The sequence below is a fragment of the Thermobia domestica genome, chromosome 2 (assembly GCF_964235325.1).
Source record: "Thermobia domestica chromosome 2, izTheDome1.hap1.1, whole genome shotgun sequence".
NCBI lineage: Eukaryota > Metazoa > Arthropoda > Insecta > Zygentoma > Lepismatidae > Thermobia > Thermobia domestica.
In genome coordinates, this window is record NC_137455.1 from 158,919,466 (window position 1) to 158,944,312 (window position 24,847).

Genomic DNA, 24,847 nt, shown 5'->3' on the forward strand with positions numbered 1-24,847 from the left:
AGGTATTCAAATTTATGTTGAACAAGTCAATAATCAGTCAAAAATAATGTAACAAGGCTTTGTCTTGTTTCTACAAATTTGATAACAGAACGTGGTCTTCCGACCTGAATTCACAATGAAACCATTTGAAACTTACATGGAAGCGTACTGGGTGCAGAAAGTACACTCAGCTCGATTCTAATAACGCGTAAAAGCGTAATGAAAATACACTGATAAGAATTTGTGTTAAATGGACCCATAACATGATTCCTTACCATTATCTGTTTTATAACCTTGACGAGTCATACAACGGTACGGCAGGGTCGCGAGAAAAATGCAGATGGAACAAACGATGGTCATGTATAGTGTGAAACAAACGTTTTTACAGCGTGGTGGTGTAGACTGCGATAATAATCAAGAGTTTTTTTTTTTTTTTTTTTTAAGTATAAGAACTAACATGCTCAAACGTATTATTCCAGGTAGTATTTCACATTCATCCTGAGTCTTCTATATAGAGTTCTTCTGAACTGGAATTCTTACAAGAAATCTTTATGAAAATGAATGAAAGAAAAAAACACGATTGTGCACCGATTCTGAGGAAGACGATTATGATGATAAACGAAATGGTGGCATGAAGAAAATGGGAGGAGACGGCAGAACCTCGAGAAACCATACGTACGCGATGTTTGCCCACCACAAATCCCATTTCTCGCGAGCTAAGATCAAACTAAGGGTGAGCACTCTGCCATTGAGCCACCACTTCCCTTGTATGAAATTTAACCAACTTGTATGCCTCTAATATTAATGGAATCCGAGATATTGATATTTTATAATAATTGCGTCTCCCCTTTCTACGTCAAATTTCCAAAGCATTTCGTATTCACCCTTACGTCACAGGCCCTATATACCGTCCAAATTTCAAGTTTCTGCTGTTAGCAGTTTGGCCTGGGCGATGATCAGTTAGAAATTATTTTTGCCCATTCCGTCTCCATTCAGACAGGGGGTGCCAGGTGACCATTTCCGATTTTTTTAAAAATATACATATTTGGTAGCTCTGTTGGGGATATGAAACGTGCAAAGAGGATTTTCCCAGAAAAAAATTTGTCTTCGAGTTATGGACTAATGAAATACGGACGAAAATCACTATTTTTAATAAGAAAGTGAATGAGCAAAATTTTGAATGACACGTAGTTCAATAACTACTTGTGATAATTGAATGATTCTTTTTTTTATTTAAAAGTGCTCAGAGAACATTTCTGATATAAAAAGCACGAATTACAGTCCAACAAAGGTAATTTGTAAATAGCGGAAAACAGAAAAAAAAGTAAAATGCAGTAATTTCGAAATTTATTTTCCGTATGAAAGAATAAGAGAAGCGTATTATTGTGACACAATATAATACTCCTTCTGGGATCCGTATATATAATTTTGTTTCCCATCTACAACGGCACATGGGGGAGAAAATGTGAGTGAAAATATGACGAAACGCCATTTTCGCCTGAAATTAGTACCGATTTTCTCCAAATGGCCATTCTTAAAAAATCTGAAAATGTATCTGAACGACCTTTCATGTGAATCATGAAAACAGAAATGGGTATATTTGTGTATTAGATTTTTCACAAGTTTTTGAACTATTGTGTCGCACAGGGGATGGGTATGCAACCACGCATAGCATTGACGCCTGCAATGTATGCAACCACAATGCTGGAGTTGTTGCATAGTATTGCGCAACACATACCTAGGTATGATGCAAGTGTTCTGCAGAACATCAAACGTTCTGGAATAGCTCACATTTAACATTTAGACTGCGTTGGAGATATATTGCATTGTGTGAAGTGTTGTATGTCTATGATGTTGCACCATTGTGTATGTCATTTCATCGTCTTGTTCGTGTTTCACAATACATATACTACTATCTAACGTATATAAAAGTTAGTTAGCATTGCAAATATGTCTTCGCAATAATACAAAGAGAGTTAAGTGCAGTGATTATCGAAGAATACACAAGAAAGTAATATAATTACAGAAGTAACAAGAAAAATTTTACTGTTGTGGTGATCTTGCGGTCAGTACAAAATTATTTTGGATCACAAGTGGTGATAGCGGTGGTGGTACAAGAAAACAGTGCTGATAGCGTGTGCAAGAATTGTTTTATTTATTACAATGCTCAGATCGGGAAATCAGTTGCTTTGGTTGAACCAAACTGCAATTATTATTAGAGATCAAATTACTGTAGGTGACGATTCAGTGACTTCAGATCCAATCTACGTCCCAAGTAGTGCAGTGATTGATACTTTAAATAGTAGCATAAGTGTACTTGATACTAAGTCTCGCCCGTGAATAAACCATGGCAAGTGAAGGAAGAAAGAAGAGTCACATACGTAAAACGGAAATCAGAACTAGAAAACGCGTTTTCAACGGCAGTGTCTGGAAACTTACAAGAAGCTTTCGGTGTGAGTTTACCGTGCTCCTCAGGAAGTTCGTTGCATTAATTGTGAAATGTGGTTTTCCAACATCACTTGTGCAATAGAGAAATCACCCTATCGTGAAAAAGTGCGACTTCTCAGTATTGTGCCTGAAAGCTTAAGTAAACGCATCACATCTACGACGAAGTATCTAATAGACAAGTCACGAAATGTGAAAAAAGAAAAAGGTATGTGGGCAACGCCAGATCCGTACCAAGAACACCCTTTACCGACCACTTACCTCGAGACTGCATTGTCATATTGCATAGATGATAGTAAAGATTGTTCTAGACAAAGTCCGAATCAAAAAGATATTTCTGTATATGAAAACGGTGAAAAAGTAAGAAGGGTTAAACGTTTTATGACCCACTCAATTAACCTTTAGATTCATTTGGGATTTTTTCTACGTTATTACATTTGAGGGAGGGGGCGGGGTCATTTTGAACCCTGGACTTTTTTCTTGTTTCTTCGAACATTGTTCTGTAATTCTTGTTTGAAACGTACTGCTAGGACCATAATCAATATTTTCACGCAATATTTTCTTAATGATTTCCCATTTAGGTACAAGGGCTCCATCATTGTATTAACAAGTGAGTACTGTACATAAATTTCATAAACATTAGATCTCGCTTATACTTGCAAGAAATATAACTTTATTATCAATTATTCCTAACAAATTGCTATTTTTGCGAACTTTGATATATATTGCAAAATTTATACAATAAGTGAACTCTTCATCTTTTGTGTACACGAGTTTGAAACTTGTCACTCCCATATCCGCATTCAATGTTATTCCTGTTCCTCTAAAGTAAGTTCTGCAAAATCTCATTGTTTGTGAGACCACTCATGTTTCATCAGATTGTTTCGACCACACAACAATAATTTATCAGACGACGCAGTCCTTAGATACCATTTATCTGACATAATATCTCCCAGCAATTAGAGAATTATCAGGCCTTTCTCTTACACTTCTTCTTCCTCTTTTTCTTTTACTTTTTCTTCTTGCGCTTATAAAAGACGGTGTAGAAAGTATCATAACTTAAATATCAAACCTTGTACAAAATTCCACCAAAAAAGAACAAAATTTAAGAAATGGTCAAATTAACGCCCCAAATGAAAATACGTAGTACATGTGGTAACTACATTCCTACACCATTATTATAAATAAAACTATTAAATAAATATAAAATAATAATACAGAAGAACCTACTGCAAGATATCCGTACTCTTTGTGTCTCTGTGACGATCCTACCGACAGGACTAAATGCAATTTCGGAACAAAGTTTAGACGTACAAGATACTGACGAAATCACGTATGCACTGTGGGATAGCGGAGATTTTGTGAAAGAAACTGGGAACCTAAATAGATTTTTAAAGCATGTAAAGTATTGGTTTTCAAAAGGAATAGCTCATAGCTATATTTGAAAAATCCAGAAAGAAAGCATAGCGGAAATAAAAAGGGATGCACTTCTTGAAACAGCCATGGTATTGCATTTCGATTTTGCCGAGAACTGGTCTGTTGTTTTGCCAGATGAAATCCAAAGTTATCATTGGCACAATTCACAGATATCATATTTACATGTGTAGTGTAATTTAATGGGAACATAAAAAGTTACGCGGTAGTGAGCAATGACTTGCACTATGATAGTGCTCATGCAAAGTATTTATATAATTATAGCGAGTTTTCAGTATATGCTCTTCATATGTTCATACTATATATATTTTGAGTTGGAAAATATTTAATGAAATTAAAGATATAAATATCTTAGTGTAAACACTCTACTTATGTCTCTTGGTACTATAGTAGGTATTTCAATAAGACACAGTTCTTTTCCATGTCTCATCACTGTCTTGATGTCACCCATTACACTTCCAGCAGATGCTGACAGTGTGTTTCCTACAGATTGGCACTTCAGAGGCACCATATCGTACAGTTTGTTTCTTTATTTAGCAAGCCATAGCTGAATCTGCTCCTTGTTATTGTCCCTGATCTCAGAAAAATCACTCATGCCGTCGGTCGACAGGTGAGCGTGGTGCTCACAAATTACGCATTGTCACTTTTATAAGGCCAGTGCTACTCCAATGAAAGAGAATGAAAAGGATACACAAGACATATCAAGAGACAGCTAGATGGCGCCTCAAGTCTGTGACCCCACTAGGGCGGATTTGAAACGAAAACATGCCAGAGTGAGCGCTGCGCTCACGTGTCGACCGTTGCCGGGTTAATATATTAATTCAGTGGATTATTCTGGTTTTGTCTTAATCGAAAGAAGACTACATTACTTTCTTTTATTCTTATTTTAAGAAGCAACTATTCATTATATGTATATTAAATATTAAAATTATCTACCTGTGTTGCATATATAAGCTAATTGTTAATTCACTGAATTGCTTCTTTATACTATCTCGATTTATTCTTATAAAACTATTTCATGTTACTTTTTGTTTATAGGTTCTAGAACATTTTTCCAGCGTTATTTTTGGAGTCACCGAAATACTCAAGACTGATACTGAATATTCATTACGGACAGTTCGTGAAGCGCATCACCAAAATGTCCCAATCAATTGCTTATTTAACAAGAAAAGAAATATTTAGTGCATGTCATCGATTGCACAGGTAGGAGTAGTAGGTTTATTTGAGTTAATTATACCTGTTGTAAGGGGATAAAGTAAATTTACTGTAATGTTAAGTTAAAGGAAAAAGATGAAAAGTGACAGGGCTCCGAAAAACCCCGGTCGCTGGATCACTAGGCGACTGGAAATAGTCTGGCGCCTGGTTTCCTGATGTTACTATCCGCAGCTTTATGTGCCAGTAGTTCTGATTTTTAAGTTTTTGATGGTTAAGAGCAAATTATGATACATTTGATAGTAGCAAGGCAAACTAGACCAGGTACTTATTTTTACAAAATTAAGTTACGTATACGAAATTACTGGTAATGATGTGAATTTCCATCTGGCAAAGCAGATTAACTGTCCTGTTAACATCTTAATTAATAGGACGACTAGCCTATGCTATATGAAAATTCAAACTGTTACCAGTAATTTCAAAATTGGCACTTGGTACTATCCAGTTCGTTATAAAGTTCAAATTTCCAATTTACCTGGAAGTTCAAATATATGTAATTTCTTTTAAAACATAAGGAACATTATTAAATATTATAATCTAATTTACTCACATTTGACATGTTCATATGAAAATTTAAAGTGTTTGGAAAACTGGAAAACCTGAAGAAAGAAATGGAACGCATGAAGTTAGATATATTGGGAATCAGTGAAATTAGGTGGTCTGATGGAGGAAACATGTGGAGCGTAAACGGAGCTGTAAACGGTACAGCAGGAGTTGGTTTTGTCTTGAATAAGAAGATAGAACAGAAAGTTATAAGCAGCTGGAGATACAATGAAAGGATAGTAATGTTGAAGATAGCAACCGAACCGAGGAATATGACAATAATCCAAGTATATATGCCTACATCAAGCTATACAGATGAGGAAGTAGAAGAAACCTATGAGCAAATAGAAGTATTGATGAAACTTGAAGACCGGGACAATTTAATCGTCATGGGTGACTGGAACGCAGTAGTGGGCCAAGGCAAAGAAGAGAATGTAACTGGGAATTTCGGCCTAGGAAAAAGAAATGCGAGAGGTGCACGATTAGTTGAGTTCTGCAAAAGCTATAATCTAACTGTAACAAACTCTCTCTTCGAACAACTACTAAGAAGATGGAAAAGACCAGTAGACAAAGAAATATACCAAATAGACTATATACTGGTCCGACAAGCATTTAGAAATCAAGTGAAGAACAGTAAGAGTTACCCAGGAGCAGACGTTGACTCAGATCATAATTTAGTTTTGATGAAGAGCGAACTCGGACTAAAGAGGAAAAAAGTGATAGCTCGAAACAAAATATGGAACACAATCAAGGTAAGAAGAGATGAAAACATGAAAAGGGAATTTGCAAATGCGACAGACAAAGAGACGTCTAAGGCAGCTTTAGCAGATGATGATATTGACTCGAAATAAGAAGCCATGAAAGCAGGGATTACAAAAGCTGCCGACAATCACATAGGAAGAGAAACGAGAATCCAATATAAACCCTGGATAACAGCAGAAATATTGGAAATGATGGAGCAAAGAAGACAGTTCAAGATAACAAACAAAGAAGAGGAATACAGAAAGTGCAGGAATCACATAAACAGAGAAGTAAAGAAGGTCAGAGAAAACTGGATAAACAATTTGTGCAAAGAAATTGAGGAAAATATAGTCAAAGGCAATACAGAAACAGCATATAGAAAGATTATAAAATGCACAAGAGCAGGACAGGAAGAGGCAAACGTATGGCTAGATGGAGAGAAAATCGAAGACGTTAAGACGTTCCCCTATTTAGGAAGTCTAATATCCTCGGACGGAAGAAGTGAAAAAGACGTAAGTTCCAGAATAGCGCAGGCTAAACAAGCATTCAATAGGAAAAGAGGACTACTAACATCAAGAAATGTGTCGCTGGACGTTCGTAAACGATTTATTAAGACACTGGTATGGAGCGTAGCGCTTTACGGATCAGGGACATGGACATTGAGAAAAGCTGAAATATCCAAGCTAGAAGCATTTGAAATGTGGTGGTGGCGAAGAATGCTTCGCATATCATGGACCGAAAGGAAAAGGAATGAAGACTTACTAAAGGAAGCCAATGAAGGACGACAGATCATGAAGATAATAGGAAAAAGAAGAAACAGCATGCTTGGCCACCTTATTCGGTACTCCGGTTGGATCACCGTGCTGATAGAGGGAAAGCCAGAAGGAAAACCAGGAAGAGGAAGACCAAGGATAGAATATCTGGATGCAGTTACGAAGAAGAGGCCGTACCAAAGTATAAAACAGGCTCTCCCAAACGAGAAATTTTTTTTAAAAATTTCCATGTTGTCCACCAACCTATTGTTGAGGTGAACAAGAAGAAAAAGAAACCATTTGAGAAGTTGGTCGTACGAAAGATGAATAAATTAGATAATAATATTTAATTCCGTTGAACTACTAGAATTGCTTACTATATAGCTTTATTCTATGCTGAGGGGTGAAATTTCTAAATCGGACATTACTCTTCTGCATATACTTTTTATACCAGTGACTATAATTTGAGGCTCAAACATGTGGATATAGGCACCAATTTGATTGTATTATTAGGGCGCCCATCTGAAAAGAAAATTAATAAAATGTTAGAATATTTGAGAAAAACCTGTAATGAATAGGGGATGGAAATAAACCTTGCGCGAAAGCCATTGTGATTGGAACGAAGTGGTCGGTGTCAAATATGGAAATACGAAGAGAAAAAATTTAATATGTGGGTAATATTGTGTGAAATCATATTATCTTGTTTTTGTCATAATTATGAAGATTCACTTCCTGGGGGACCACAGTTCCATTTGTTTTGTTTCTTAGAGTCATTACGGATTCAGTAGTTAATAAAAAGTTCCGTATAGAAACCTTCTTGGACAATATGTAGAAGGACAAAGTTAATACTTTATAATAGTAAAATAATAATTTAATATAATCCTTCGCTACCGAGAATGCTATACAAAATTGTAAATCGCTGTTCAAACTTAAATATATTTCACAATGTGCTACGCAAGAAGCAGAACCTAAGAACGCTGCTACATACTAGCAGTTTCACAGCTGTGTGCTCAGTGTGCTAAATTCATATATAACTATTACTGGTTTAAATTCTTAAGAATTCTAGAAAGAGCCCGAAAAAATGTGGCAACAGGAAAAAATATCACTCTCATCGCCTTTCCTCCAGCCTGCTATATATAAGCCCCGTTTTGAGTTTGGTGACATCTACTACCTACGATATGTCGGCATCGGACAGCAACTGTATATGAGTAAAGCGACCGAAGTATACACATCCCTGTAGTTTAAATAGGAAATTTCTTCCAGTTACAGGAAATTGTACTTAACGTGAAAATTCAGAGGGGGAAAAATGCGGGTAGTCGAGAATCAGAACCGGGTATCCAGCTCACCGTGCCAGTGTGCATACTACTACGTTAACCGGCCCTCTTCTTGTGTAGTAGCCATACACTATTTACTTTATACTTCCTGACTACATAAAGAGTTCAACCATTACAGGTGTTCATTAATATAAGTACTAGTTTGTTCAAGCACAAAAGGAATCGTAGTACGCTTATGGTTGACAGATTTCTAAAATTAAATAAGAGAACACTTTGCTCCTTCACCACCAAAATTCCTCGATTGTTTATATTTATTACAGTAACTTTATTAGGGGGCACGGTGGCTCAGTGGTAGAGCGCTTACCTCTGGTGCGTGGTGTCCCTGGTTCGATCCCCGCCAAGTACGATTGTGGTGGATAACATCGTGTCCGTGGATTTTCTAGGGTGCTCCTGTTTCCTCCCACTTTCTCATTCCACCAATTCTTCCATCAACATTCACTTGCTTTCATCATCGTCTCCCTTAGCCTAAAGGACATAACTGTGGGACGTTAAACTCAAAAGATTTCATTTCATTTCAAGTAACCTTATTGTATTATATGAGAAACGCTTTTTAAAAAATGGGCGTTATCGTCCCTTTCCAGCACCGAGACTATGAGACAGCCTACAATTTAAAGTGGAATCCGAACTGCCGTGATCCATTCAGATGTTTTGTAATCGTTTACTACTTTCCAGTCCTTAGAAAAACAATGCTGAATAAGCGTCAAACTCAGTTACTCCTGGTAACCTTAAAATTGCGATTGGACGTGGAACAATAGTAATTATTACATACCTCGGTTAAGATGTCTCTGTTCGGGAACCTAGTATGTTAAAAAGAGAGCAAAAAATTCAGATACCCTAAGTAGTCGGAGACATTTTTAATACTCGTAATATAGAGGAAAAAACTGTTGATGTTAATCTTAAATATGGAGAAGTTAAGATTCTCTTCTCTCCAAACCGTACTGTGATGAATTTGCAACCCTGTGTAAGTAGTTTTGTATAACTAGCTTTTGCCATATTAAACTGATGTTGTCCAGTTAACCTGTATTTTGCATCTTCCCTATGAGGGTCTCCCACATCCACTTTCTTTCGTGGCACCACTCCGTAAAACATGCCATATTCTTTCCAATGTCTATCCTTGATTTTTCCTGTTATCCTCTATTTGTAAGACAAACATAATAATAATAATAATAATAATAATAATAATAATAATAATAATAATAATAATTTCTTATGACTTGTTCCACATTGACTGACTGACATAAAACTAACATTGTCACTTATAGTGGCCAAACTTGAGTTGGACTCGCAATTTTGTGGAAAATTGAATCCATAGAGATGGTGGATTAATCGGTTAGCAAATTATCACATGGTCTCTGGAGTTTTGTTTTTGTATACACGAGGGTTTCCGTTAGTAGATCTTCAAACATTATGGAAACAAATGGTTTCACAGTAGTTTATTTAGAAACTGATAATACTTTGTATGCCTATTCCATAGTATTTTCATTTTTTTTCAGCCCTGACTTAACCGAAGAAGAAAATAAGGAAATATATGGGAAATGCAATAATCTACATGGCCACGGTCATAATTATGTTGGTAAGTAACATCGTGTTAGATACAGATCGTATTAGGCACAATATAATTAAGTAATTAACTCAGCCTGACTTCTTGAGAGAATCACGAAACCTGTGTATTTCGGGATCTGTGCTAATCCGTTCGTGATGATTAAAGCTGAAAAAGTAATTAAATAAGTTTGATGCAACTTCACTAAAATGTTCAGTATAGAGTTTTGTTAATTCAGTGCTAGAATTAATTTGTCATATTTGCATGAGGTTGTTTTTGTGTGCAACCAAGCTTAATGTAACTACACATAAAAATTAGTTTGCATGCAAATATAAGAAATCTTGAATTAATGGAAGTTAATATTGAATGTTCTAAAGCTGTATTACGAAACGATATGAAGGAGTAAGCTACTGTTTTCAACTCTAATCGTTGTGAATAAAAGGTCAATCAAGATCCTAAGTAAAGATGTTAATCAACTCTTTGAAGTCACGCAAGTGAATTTATTATTAACATTGTATTTTTACATGCGTGTTTGAAATTCTCAATTAAATTATTTCTACTATTGTTATTATTATGAATTCGTAAGCAAATTACTGACAACAGAATTGGAATTTCGTTCATTTGATAGAGAATGTGCAAAATAAAATTTTATTCTCTTGCAGTTATTTAATGATTTAATTGAGTATATTATTGGTGTCAAAAATTACGTTGTATGGCAGTGATTTCCAATTGGTTGATGTGTGATGTAGAAACACACAGAGAAAGACTGCACTGAGTAGGACGACAAAGGAAGGGGGAGGGCGAGGTAGAAGAATGGAATAAACAGGTGTTTGGCAGTGTACGCGCAGTCACGGATCCAGGAGTAGTATACCTGCCACAGAGCATCCAGTTCGAAGTGTCTGCGTTACAATGTTGTCAGTTTCACAACAACGAAAGTTTCCGTCTTAAGCCTCGGAATTTCTTGTTTAAATGCAAAGTTCTACCAATGAAATTAGTTACAACTTTTGGTCTTTGAAACATAATAGCGATGCCTGTGTGCGTGTCAAAATGCAAAACTCCAGATAACTATTTCCCCACCTGTTACAGAGACTACAATCCTATCTTACAGATCATGGTAAGGAATAAAGAATGATTTACAAAACAGTGGTTAGACCAGCAATGATGTACGAATCAGAAATATGTCCAATAAAGAAAGCACAGGACGGATGTGTGGGATAAGAAGAGACAGAGTGAGGGAACAATAGGGATGGGAGAGATTTCTAAGCAGCTACAAGAAAGAGAATTGCAGTGATATGGTCATCTAATAAGAACAAACTACTATGTGGTCAGAAGAGTGATGACAGTGGAAGTGGATGGGAGGAAATGTAGAGGGAGATCAAGAAGAAAATGGATGGACATGGTTAAGAACGACTTCAGGGAGAAAGATCTAACAGAATAATTTTCTCCAATTTTTCCGAACACTCTAATGTTAATCTAGTTAGCAATCCAAAGTTTCACTGTTTTATACGTGTTATGCATGATAGGAATATCCTATCTTGACATTCTCCTAATCTTGTTGAAATTACTTTCTTTTAGCCATGTTTATAAAATGCCATAATTTAAGGCTTATGGTTCTGTTTCGAATACTGATGTTCCTTTAACTCCTTAAATATCACAAAGTTAAATCACGATACTTAGATCATTAAACAGAATCTACGAGAAATATATTCATATCCAAAAAATTCCGGGACAGGGCTTTATGGAGAAGAGTCATTAGGAACGTCGACTTCACATAAGTGGGGAAAGACGGAGAGAAAGAAGAATCCTATCTCATTTGCACGAATAAAGAGATAGCAAAGCAAGTAATGTGGCATCTACCAATGGTCGTTTCGCAACATTCCTTTCGTTTATTTCTTTATTCGACTTCAGTCTAGGTTTTCTTTCTTTCTGCGTGAGCATTTACATCTTTAAGTGTGTGCGTGAGAAAGAGAGTGAAAGAAAGAACGAAAATACATGCTAGTAAAATTAAGAATGTCAGAATTTCCTGTTTTACGAACATTTTCTCTCTAATTGATAACATTGCTGTGTTAGACAGTGTATACTTTTCAGCATAGTAATGACATCAAAGTATAAATATTTGATAAGCCAACATCCTAGCCGTACTAGAACATCGCTTCTTGTGAGATTAAAGTCAAACGGTACCCAGCGTCGTAAGAACAGTTAGGGAGATATTAAAAGAAAGAAGTAGCAAACCCGGTTTAGAAAGCCAGAATTAACGGGATCTGATCTTCAGATTTCTTGAGACATGGAGCTAACTAAACGAAAATTCCGTGGCATTGTGGCTCACGAAAAAACCGTGACTCGCCATACGGCTTGTAGTTGAATAATGCTGTATCGTACATATGCTTCCATTGTCTTTTATCCGACTTTTCTTAAGGCATAAAGTAATTTTTAAATTCACTTAAGAAAAAAAAAATCTCTCGTATCATGTGTGTATCCATTTCATTCCTTTTTTCTTAATATTGGTAATGCTTACCTTAATATGAATGATTATTTGTGTGTGTGTGTGTGTGTTTTGTTTGTTGAAGTAGCATACCATATTCATATAATGAAACATTTTACCTTAAACTTGTGTTCTTTCGTATTTGGACTAGTGTATGATGCCGATATTTCACCCGTCAAGTCTTTTGTGGACTTCCGAACTTTTTGTAGCAGATAATTATACAGATTTCCTCCATTTCCTATTTATTCTTTGTTAAGTACCTAAAATCCAATACTAAAAAATGTGAAAATTGGTTCGAATTGGAAAAGAACAAGTAACTTTAAGGGAAATAGTTTCATTTTATAATAGTGTAAGTTGCGTAAAAAATAAAATCATTGCATGTTGTGTACCACATTCAGTATTTTGTTCGCATGTGTTTGTACTGAAAAATGTTTTCTTGTTTCAGTTGAAGTTACTGTACGTGGACCGGTCGACAGGAAGTCTGGAATGGTTATGAATATCAGTGAGCTTAAGAAATACATGGAACAAGCTATAATGATTCCCATGGATCACAAAAATCTGGACAAGGATGTACCTTATTTTCATAACATCGTCAGTACAACAGAAAATGTGGCAATCTTTATATGGAATAATTTAAAATCCGTGTTTCCTAGACCTTCTTTATTATATGAGGTAAAAATATATGAAACCGAAAAAAATATTGTTATCTATCGAGGAGAAGAAAGTAAGATAAGGTAGTTTTTTTGTGGTGCATAAAATTGTAGTTGATCAAGCGAAATTCTAATCATCTTTACGTTGGCTTTCGAAAAATATAGAGTATATTTGTGTAGCGTATTGGCGCGAAATACTTTAGAATCTGGAAAAGGCTGTATCTTCAAAATTCAAAGGGAAGAAAACTACTTTATCTGAATATAAGCTGAAATTCGAGGGAGAAAAAGGAAAAGGTCAATTAGATTAAGGGAAAAATAATGATTTTATTTTGCCATTAAGAGGTTTACTTATTTTCGGACCTGTATGGTATGTAATGATGTCTGAAGTAATCAAAGAGTATTTTTCTTAAAAGTTTTCTTCACTAGGGTTTCAAAATAAGGAATTTGAAGTTGGTTTCATTGTAGAGGTTCTTGTAGGTTCATTGGCAAGAAATGCAAATAAGAGAGTCCAAGGAAAAGTCAATTATAGTCTGTTGTTGAGGTAATGTTGAGATAGTAATAGACTTATCTATTAGATCTCTTAGATATAAGTTTGTGCTGAAAGGAAGAACACTGACAATTTCAACAAAAAGAAGTATGTTAAAATATTGAATTTGTGTAGTAACAGGCGGACGCACTTTTTTCTCCTTAAACTGTGCTTTGTGTTACTGCTGCAATCATTGTAGCCCAGTATTCAACTATATTTGATAGATAATCTAGAGGCTTTGGTCAATGGGTCTTCTTCGGTTATGAGCTATACTGACTTAACTCGATGTTTCATTCCTTTGGATATGAATATATTTCCCGTAAATTCCGTTTAATGATCTAAGTATCGTGATTTAACTTTGTGATATTTAAGGAGTTAAAGGAACATCAGTATTCGAAACAGAACCATAAGCCTAAATTATGGCATTTTATAAACATGGCTAAAAGAAAGTAATTTCAATAGGATTAGGAGAATGTCAAGATAGGATATTCCTATCGTGCATAACACGTATAAAACAGTGAAACTTTGGATTGCTAACTAGATTAACATTAGAGTGTTCGGAAAAATTGGAATCAAAAATGATTTAATAGTCCATCAGCCCATCTACCTACTTACCTTCCTTCCTTCCAAATGTCGGTATAATGTGATAGAATGTTTTACAATTATTTTTTTTTTTAATTTATTTATTTACTGTTTTTAAAAATGTCTCTTTTTAAAACAATCTGTTCTTACGCTTTGATGACGATTCAATTGGATTGAAACTCTTGCATCATATACTTTGTTTATCTTTGTGTCTATCTTAACTAAAGATACCGGTAATCAAGTATATGCTTTGTTTTTATATACGAAGGGGTTTCCGAAAGTCTGTACACACAAAGTTAGTGTATAACTAACGTATTATTGGATGTTAATTGTATACAAAGATATACTTTTTTTTAAAATTCAAAGCCAACGTGAGTGGGAAACGTTACGACGATTATCAGTACGGTAAACGCAGTGTATGTCGAATTGCAAAAATTGACACCTGATTTTCAGAACTCCCTTTTAAAGTAGGGTCTATAAACTATACAGGTATGTGAAGGTGAACGGTAATTATGTAAAGTAGTAGTAATTAAACCTTGTTTCTGTAAATATAGCTACTATTCCATTGTTATTAATTTTTCTTCCCAAGTGCATGAGCTCTCGAAACTCCCATCGTAATCGTCGTGAGATCATTATTGTTGTTGTTACTTCCTTTGGTATTCGAATACGAATGCAGCAATTCTTTTAAGTATTTGGAATACATATATTCCGCAATTACATTTTCTAATATTTATATTACTTTTCTTATTGGGTACATTTTTAGCTGACTTATTAACTGACAAATGAAATTTCGTGAACACTACGTATATTATATATAAAATAAGCTGAAATGGATTAATATTTGCTCGAGTTAATACGATGCACATCCTGTACAATTACGTTCATAAAATTAAAAGTTTTCGTAATATTCCACCGTCCTTGTAAGGTGTGTATTTTGATACAGTGTTGTTGGAAAGTCCTGGAGGGATACCCGAATGTAACAGTACAAAATGACGTAAGAAATGAAAACCGTTAAAGACTACAAATTAGAGTTTAAACCAGAAAAAAAAGTAATGTAATGGAGATCTGCTGCGGTTTCGCCTTTAGATTGTAAAATTGTGTAAGTTATTGTAGCTTATGACCTTGCGTTGTATTCACAATAGAGATTTTTTTTTTTAATTAGATATGATCCACACGAAGATTCACTGTCGAGTAGAAAGTCCCTCACTTCGCCTTTTCCAATTCATATATGGCATTATGCCTTGATTCACAGAATACAGATCTCATTTTAGTAGTAATATTGTGGGTCGAAATATTCAAAGCAGTCGCAGGTAATTTAAGCATACTATTTTGATATTCATGAAGTATTTGAAGCAGAACGTCTTCGTGACTTCCCAGGGGTGTTAGTGGAGTCATTTTTTTCCCATGTGGCTTCCCTTGTTGATTTAATCTCACAGGATATAAACTACAAATAAATATCTATCACACAGATAGGTCTTTCAATCAACCAACTTATAGGTAGGCTCAAGTCGTTTGCACTTTTGTATAATTTGCCAGTTTCCACACATATATTTAAACAAAAGCTCTTTGATAAATCTGTAACATTTATTTCTATTCTTAGCATGTTTGTTTTATTTCATATAGTTTTTTCTTCTTTCATACGTATTGATTGATTATACATTTTTATTGCCTCCCGGCGTTACGGCAGCTTAATAGTTTACTCCAAGTGGGGGTATGGTGGGTCAGCGGTACAGCGCTTACTTCGGATGCTTGGTCCCTGGTCAATCCCCGGACAAGTAAGTTTGTGGTAGACAGCGTCGTGGTCGTGGGTTTTCTCGGGTACTCCCGTTTCCTCCAACATTCTCATTCCACTATTCCGTAATCATTCACTTGCTTTAATCATCCGTCTCCCTTATCTAAAGGGCATAATCATGAAACGTTAAACTAGATTTAATTTCATTTCATTTTCCAGATGTCTATATATATATATATATATATATATATATATATATATATATATATATATATATATATATATATATATATATATGTGTGTGTGTGTGTGTGTGTGTGTGTGTGTGTGTATGGTATGGATGATTGATTGATTGACTGACTGACTGACTTACTTACTTACTTACTTAAATACTTATATCTCGGTAACTACTTGCTGAATCTGAACCAAATTTGGTGAGCAAGTAATCGCGATATTTAATGGCAGAGCTTGGCCAGGGACAGGCTCAGCTTGACAACAGGAACTGTGTTCCACGGCTTTGCATGCCGGTAGCTTTCGAGTTCGATGATTCATCCTCTGTTTCGCTTTTTTCTTTTCTGTTCTTTTCTTTTTTTGTGTGAAGTGTAGAAATGAATGAAGTTCTCCGCTTACTTATCTAGAACATTCAACATGTTTAGCTTTTATTATTATTATTTCTTTCTTCTTTCCGGCTTAGTCATTATCACATTCTTTTAATACCATCAGTTTTTTTTCTGTTGCTTAATGTTCCCACTGTAAACGTATATGCATAGTATGATAGTGAATCTGCTGTTAGTCTTTTAAAAATATCATAAAAGATAGATAATCGTTTTTCTCATATAATTAGAATTTGGCTGTTAACTACCGGAATTTAAGCGACCTATTCTACCATCGAATGGTTTTATCTGTGTGTGTGTGTTTCGATTCCTGGTGGAGGCACTCGGTTGAAACTGTAAAAGCTTTATCATGTCAGCCATCTTAAGGTCAATTTTTCCTCATTCACACCAGGTAAATATCAGGATGGTACCTAACATATAGGTCCCAGGCCGCTTCTTCGTTCCCCAATCCTTTCTTCCTTCTCTTTCCTCGGATAGTGTGATCGCCAATTGACGTCATCCTTCATTCATGACGGGTTAACACGGCCTTAGATGCCGAAAGCTTAGAAATCTAATTTCTAAATTCTAAATGAAATAAACTCAGCATGAAGTCCCCCGTCTTGAATTCACTTATATGCAGTGATGTGGTACTTGAACTTGTAGTACTTGGTAGATATACGATCGTCTGTTTTCAAAAATATAAGGTGTGTTCATCTCTGTATACGCTTCTTCTTTATATACCTAATCCAAAAGACACTGCACATCTGATAGTCCTTCTTCTGCCGTATTTGTTGAACTATCATTTCTCCCTTTACCGGCCGTCTCGGTTTCACTGTTACTGCTTTCTGAAGAAAGCATTCCATATCATTCTCTTTGTCACTACCAACAAGTCCAATATTAACTACAGTCCTTTCGATTTCTTCCTCTGTTAGTCCATCTCTGTGCCAATATTCTTCTTCACAAACTTATAAGCCTTCGACCAATCATGCACAGTTATTTCATTGATTGCTTTTTGAGTAAGCTCATCCAGCTTACTTACGGGAATTTTAAACATGTTCACAGCTGCGATCTTCTGTTTTACCAAGTTTCAGAGTAATTCTATTGGGTTGAAATCACAGTGATAATGGAGAAGCCTGAGAACAGTAAATCCATTTTCTTTCAACATTTTATCGGCTGATTATACAGGTTGTGGTCTATTTTGGGGAGTATAATTTCTAAGAGTTCTGTTCCAGTCATTTGGTCATCAAATGCTTGAATTTCTTTCCGTGTACTGGACGAAGGAAATTTATTTTCTTGATTGGTATGATACGACGCATTATCAAAAGCCACAATGGCATCAGGCGGGAGATCATGAATCTGTTGTTCTTGCAACCACTTTGTTATAATTATGACTTCATCTCCTGATGATAATCTTCAGTTTTTGAGTCGTATATTAGTTCTGCCCCGTCTAAAATTCTCATTTGAGATCGCGCATGAAGTACTATTAATCTGTGTCCAGCACTTTCATTCTTCATTACAGCAAATACATCCATGCGTTGCTAACATTTATTCACCTTATAATGGTGTGAACGGGAATGGGAATTTCTGTCCTAATAAATAAAAGTTGTGAATTTATGTTGTGCTAAAGCAACGATACTTACGTTTACTCTAGACCAGGGGAGAGGACATTCACTGTTCTCGAGTGAAGAAAATATGTGATTCTTTCCTGGCTAAAACTCGAGAAAATAATTCATGTCAACTGATAAACATATATTTAAAATAAACACAAGCATCCTGAGCCTTAACCTTAACTGGATTTAAACTTACATTTACAAGACATTGCTCAAGTCTCTAAGCTATCAACCCTCAGTCATTGACATCGTCAATCATATATTGATGAATGATGTTGCTAATATTATAGGAATTGAGGCAATTTTTCAATGAGTTTTACACAATGCCTTTCATACGAAATTTTACTGTTTCGTTAACAACTCTCAGTTTCAGTACTTCTTTCTTCTTCACAATAACGTCTACTGTTTTCATTGTCCAATGTTCAGTTTCTGTTTCTTAGTCTTCAAAATTATCTATTTTAATCCCCTTATTTTTGTATATTTGAGTCAGTCTTTACAAACAATTTTCCTTTGTTCTGGTACCATTGTTGCAGAAAACAGACTATCATTTGATTTGAATAAGGTAACTAATCACTTTAAATTCCTTTAACTTCATAAACAACAAATCGAAAAAAACTTTTTCACAAATAGATGTTTCTTTTATTGACATTCGGAAAGACTATCGAGAATGGTCTGAAAGAACGGAAGATAAGTATGGTATATCGTATCCATGTTCAACCTCAAACTTCTTGGATACGCTTTTCAAATTCGCTGTCAGCACAGGTTTTTGTTTATCCTCTTCCTAGTTACGAAATCTCCCTTTCCTGGATCTAAACGAAAGACATCATGTTCAAAAAAATTAACAATTCAGATCTAATAATCATATTTCTTGTGTGGTATTTTGGTAACTTGTTCATCGCTTCTAGTATTCACTTTCTGGAAGCTATTTTATTCAGTCTTCTCCAGTATAATTGAGCATAATTTTTCCAATCACGTATCCCTTTTCCGTTTTAATTATTTACCCTGGCAGTATCATTGCAGAAACTTTCTTTGACTTTCGAGGTCCTCTATTATTTTTAAAGTTAGTAGCGATTTGTATCTGGAGAGTTGAAGAAAGAAGAAGAAAAAAAAAAGAAAAGAAAAAACTTTTTAACTTTGGTAGAACATTTCACCCCTAAGAAGGTTTTTGACCTTTGGGAATGTCCTTGTTGAAATGGTTTTCAAGTTACCGTTAACACTTCTGTTTGTATTTTCATCTTTTTTCTTCTTCCGTGTAATCTAAATCTTGAGAAAATTGTAAATTTTTAAGAATTGTTGTGACAACGAAAGACACAGCTAACTTGTTCAAGCTTGTTTTAAGTTTAATATTCATTCCTAAGATTGTCATTATCTTGCGGGGATACAAAATATCGTATTTCAAAATATCTCTGCCTACATTTGAATGAAAACAATATTATCCATTCAGTTTAAATAAACAAAACGTTCTTCCTATATTACTTTTTCGCTTCTTTGTTCCTAATAGACTGAAATAGTGTGAGTCACATCCTTTTCGTTGCCATGGTGATCACTATTTTATTTTCTATACAAACGCGAGCGAAGGCTGAAAAATAACGCAAAATTGGTGACGTGTTATATACCTGATTCTAAACATTATAGCGTAAGGGACATTTGTAATTTTTTAGAATTTCCACGAATGAAGCATGAAAAAAGGAGATGAAAAGGGCAATAAGTAATATTTTGTTAATAAGGCAAAATAAATGAGCAAGTGTGATTCGATCAGAACACACAATTGAAATATTACATGATACAGACAAATCAGCACGATGTTTACACAGGGTTCACTTCTGTGCAATATATCGAAGCATTTATATTAACAAATAACGGATACAAATTTACCTCTTCTTCATATGTTTTGTTCTTCTTGCTTATCTCTACTCTGTCTCTTAAATATTTAAATTCACCATCATACATAACGAAAGACAAGTGATTTTCTTCAAGAGCATTTTTGCCTTTTTCCACCAACTTTACTTCGTCCTCAATGTATATAAAAAAAAATAAAGAATTTCACAGCCATTGTTCGTATGTATATGAAACTAACACAAAACCTCATTTACTTCACACTCTCATTGTATGGGGATCACCATGTTAATGGAGAAAAAATGACGCCATCACTATTTCAGTCTATATGTAGTGTCTAATTGTCAGAAAGTAATTAGAAATTGACAAGTTATTCTGAAGAAAATTCTGTTTAAAAGGAAGAAATAATGAACATCAGTAATTAAGAAAATATGAATTTAGTCATACAAAGTAATAACCTTACGAAGAGATTTAAACCTTGTTTACAAGTGTACTACAAGAAAAGAAAAGTTAAAAAAATATTAATGTTATGAATGAAAATTAGACAGTTACATTACATTTTATATTTAGTAAACATGTATATAAGCATAACGAAGCATATGTACGGGTCTTGCACTTAACGCGAAACAAACATGTCACTTCTGAGTAACACACATGCTGCAAGTGCATGTAATTTACATGTACGTATAATGCTTATGCGTACAACAGGTATGTTACAGGTGCATGTAACATGTTTATTAAAGGTGCATGTTTATACAGCTTACATGTATGTAGCATACATATTTCAGATACATGTCATATGTCTGTAACAGTTATGTAAAACATTTGCTGCTTGCATATAACAGGCGGTGTACATTTGCAGTACATGTATTATGCATGCGCGGAACATGTATGTCGCTTACAGGCTGCTTTGCATGTAATTAAAATGTCCATAGAGGTTACATGCATAATGCATACAGGTTACTGGTGCATATCATATGTATGTATTTCGCATATATGCAAAACCTCTGCCTACAAGTTAATACGGGATGAACATGTGCCTTGGCATGTACAAGACATGTGATGTATATGCATTGCACTTGCACCAAATAAGCATGTCACTTGCAAACATAACTGCAGCAAGTAGTATATGTAACCAGCATTATGCGTATAGAGTATGGGCACGTGGTACATAATCGAAGCACGTGCACTCATGTCCAAAATTATTGTCGCATGTCTATAAGTATGTTGTTCTAGAAATATAATTTGATAACGAATTCGTCCGGTATTTCTTATAATTTAGTATGTGTATAATCGGCAAAGATATGTATGTGGCAAATTTCATGTCAAAATAAGAACAATAAAACGAGAATAAAACTTTCTTGTCCATTTAGCAACAATTTATTTTACTCATTATAATTTTCGTATTTACAATTCTTTTCCTATGAAATTTACCACAGACATATATTTCCCGATTATACACATAGTATCAGTATTAAAAGTACCCTGCAAAATCATTATCAAATTATATTCTTACAAGAAGACAGTTATAGATATGCGACAATAATTTTGGACATGAGTGTACATATAACACGGTAACCATGCACGTGAAGCAAGAACAAAAGTTTTACGAGAAATAAGTACCTCGAATGGTACATGTGAGGTACATGGGGATACCACATAATATTAGATAAAGAATAATTATGTGATAAGTGATCGTACGAAGAGTAAAGCGCAACTACCTTTCGAGGTCAAAACCTCGTTTACAAGCATCCAAGGAGAGGAAGATGCACACGAAGATGCTGCACTTCATATACTTGCTAGTCTGAAAGTTAGAAAGGCGAAGCGATGTATTGTCACTATTAGAGTTTCGATTCCAAGTTGGCACCCCTGTCACTCGTACACGACGCGGAATTCGACAACATGTAAGAGGATTTTTGCCTTCTTTTGATGTTACAAATCAGCTCCCGAAGTATGTGCACATCTTTCTGTTCCGTTCCAGTTGTCACGATTGGAATTTCGATTCCACGTTGGCACCCCTGTCACTTGTACACGACGCGGAATTCGACAACATGCAAAAGGACTTTTTGCGTTCTTTTGATGTCACGAATCACCTTCCAAAGTTTGTGCACATCTATCAGGTTCACCTTGTATATATACACACTAAACACACTATATATATATACAGATGGTGATCAGAAAAATGGAAACACCTGTAGTTGGCAACACGTCAGATGTATGGGTTGGCAGTGGTGTCGTGGCGCCCGCAGCGCCGGACCGCTGCTGGTGGTGTGTTAGGTCGGTCTCCATACTACGTCAGGCGCAGTGAAACAGCAGTGTCCAGTGGCTGCAGCAGACGGAGGTAGTGTAAAATGGGCGACCTCTCAGATTTTCAAAGAGAGCAAATTGTTGGTGCGCGGTTATGTGGAGTGAGTGTGACGGCAGTGGCTACTGTGTGTCGCGTGGGATAGTGTCGAAGGTGATGACGGCCTACACAACACACGGAAAAACCACATCGGGGAAGCGGAATAGTGGGCGGAAGAAAATCATGAGTGACAGGTCACGCCGGGTATTAAAGCGCATTGTCACGCAGAACCGTCGTGCCACTGCGGAGCAAGTGACGGAGGAATTCAATCAGCACCTCCCCCACCCTGTTTCGACAATCACAGTCCGCCGCGAATTACATGACATGAACTTACGGGGTCGTGTTGCACGGGCCAAACCGCTCATCAGGGACCATAACGCTTTCGCACTCCGCAAATGGTGCCGCGAACATGCAACTTGGACCGTTGAGGACTGGAAACGTGTGATATGGTCGGATGAGTCATCCTTTACCCTATTCCCAACTACGGGCCGTGTTTATGTGTGGAGAACACCCAAAGAAGCTTATGATCTGCAGTGTCTCCGCCCAACTGTGAAACATGGCGGCGGCTCGGTGATGCTGTGGGCCGCCATATCATGGTTTTCATTGGCTCCTATGGTCACACTTAGCAGACGAATCACTGCCAACGATTATGTCGCAATTTTAGGAGACCACTTGCATCCTATGGTCCGGATGTTGTTCCCGGACAATGACGCCATCTTCCAGGATGATAATGCACTCATTCACACAGCTGGCGTTGTTGCAGCGTGGTTTGAGGAACATCGGGATGAAGTTCAACACCTCCCCTGGCCCGCCCAATCCCCAGATCTCAACATAATTGAACATCTGTGGTCCGTCTTGGAAACACGACTCCGGCGACGATTTCCACCTCCATCCTCTCTCACAGAACTGGCCGATGCCCTGCACGAGGAATGGTGCAAAATTCCACTTGCTACCATTCACGACCTCTATGCCTCCATCCCACGTCGCATCAAGGCTGTTCTGAAGGCGAAAAGTGGCCCGACACCATATGAATCTGGTAAGTTGCAATTTCGTTCAGGTGTTTCCATTTTTCTGATCACCATCTGTATATATATATATATATATATATATATATATATATATATATATATATTCTTTTACTTCCTCATTGATTATATACGCTAAAAATGTCATATGCATATCACTAAATCAAACACACTGTGCAAGTGTACATTTATCACTCAATTTGTCTGAAATTTAAAGTCTAAGAACATGCGTTTTCTTTCTTTTATTGCTGCAAACTGCAAAACTATTTCGTCCAAATCTTAAACACTTTCGTTAGCTCCTTATTGTATGCTAGGACAAGATCAACTTTTTGGTCATGAGTCGAAGGTGGACGAAGAACTCTTGTCAAGCTTGAAAAGCAACTTTCTACGGTTGCAGTACTGCTTGGAATTGTTAAAGCAGCATCAGTCAACAGACCAATACCGAGAAATACTTTTCCATATTTCCTTAAGTCTTCTGCAAGTCCTATCAATGACTCTCTTTGTTTAATAAGTGATCTTGCCAACTCAAACTCTGCATTTCGTTCAAACCCTGCTCCCGCCAAGTGAACTTTGTGGTGGACAAACACCGTGTGCGTGGGTTTTCTCGGGGTTATCCCGTTTCCCCCCACTTTCTTCATTCCACCATTTCATTCATTACTCATCATCACCGTCTCCTTTAGCCTAACCGGCATAACCGTGGGACGTAAAACTCAAAAATTTCATTTCATTTCATTTCATTTCAAACTCTGCATTTAAATTTTCAATTTTTATTTATTTATTTATATTTTTTCCGTATTCCTGACTATGTTCTAATATTTTGCACAATGGTTTCACACTTTCTAGCTCTTCAAGTAGAAGAATGTGCTTGGAAGCCGCAGTTAACACGTCACTGTTCTTCTCTTGAAATCTTCTGATCACAATAACAATTGTTGATCGCAAACCTCTAATACTCAGACGATTCAGTTCCTGTAGTGCTATTATTCTCGAACCTAACACTACCAGCATCAAGCAAGCTATCAGAATACATTCGAGGAAATTTCCGAGAACGCTTTATTGTTGGTTCATAATCATAATCATTTTTTTTTTTTTTTTTAAAGATGCTTGGAAAGTGTTTTGGAAAACGGTATCTTCCCTATTTGTTCTATTTGTTTGCGAACAGAATTAACAAGTTTGAGAGCTGCTTCTGTCTAAGTCTTTCTGTTGCAGCAGTGTAGTAGCTGGTTTCAGATATCCTAACAACTTAACCATAGTTTCTGTGAGGAAACAAAATAGAAAACATCCTACCTGATATAGCAGTTCAAGATCTTCCGTTTCAAGTTGACAGAGTCTGTCAGAAGGTGATGCCTCGCTTATTTACCTCAACGCTGCAATGATGGACTCTCTTTCTGAATGTATCTCATGAACTGAATCAAAATGCCCAGTCCACTCCTGACTGAATAAACGTTTTAAAGAGGCACCCTGATAAATTTGTGTCACACTTCCTTTCC

At 36.0% G+C, this 24,847-nt stretch overlaps 1 protein-coding gene across 2 annotated transcripts in view; it reads left to right on the top strand.

Annotated features, from left to right (window-relative positions):
* The window catches only part of pr (6-pyruvoyl tetrahydrobiopterin synthase purple), a 28,648-nt gene extending 12,594 nt beyond the window's left edge, over positions 1-16,054 (top strand). Inside the window, exons 1-4 of one of the 2 annotated variants that reach the window (XM_081747533.1) lie at positions 2,109-2,632; positions 4,897-5,061; positions 9,934-10,013; positions 12,908-16,054. In XM_081747533.1, coding sequence (XP_081603659.1) covers positions 4,997-5,061; positions 9,934-10,013; positions 12,908-13,200 — 438 coding nt within the window. In that variant the 5' untranslated portion in view covers positions 2,109-2,632; positions 4,897-4,996 and the 3' untranslated portion in view covers positions 13,201-16,054. Of the gene's footprint in view, positions 1-2,108; positions 2,633-4,896; positions 5,062-9,933; positions 10,014-12,907 lie in introns of those variants that run through there. The other variant, XM_081747529.1, reaches the window with a different exon arrangement.
* The last annotated feature ends 8,793 nt before the right edge of the window (positions 16,055-24,847 follow it).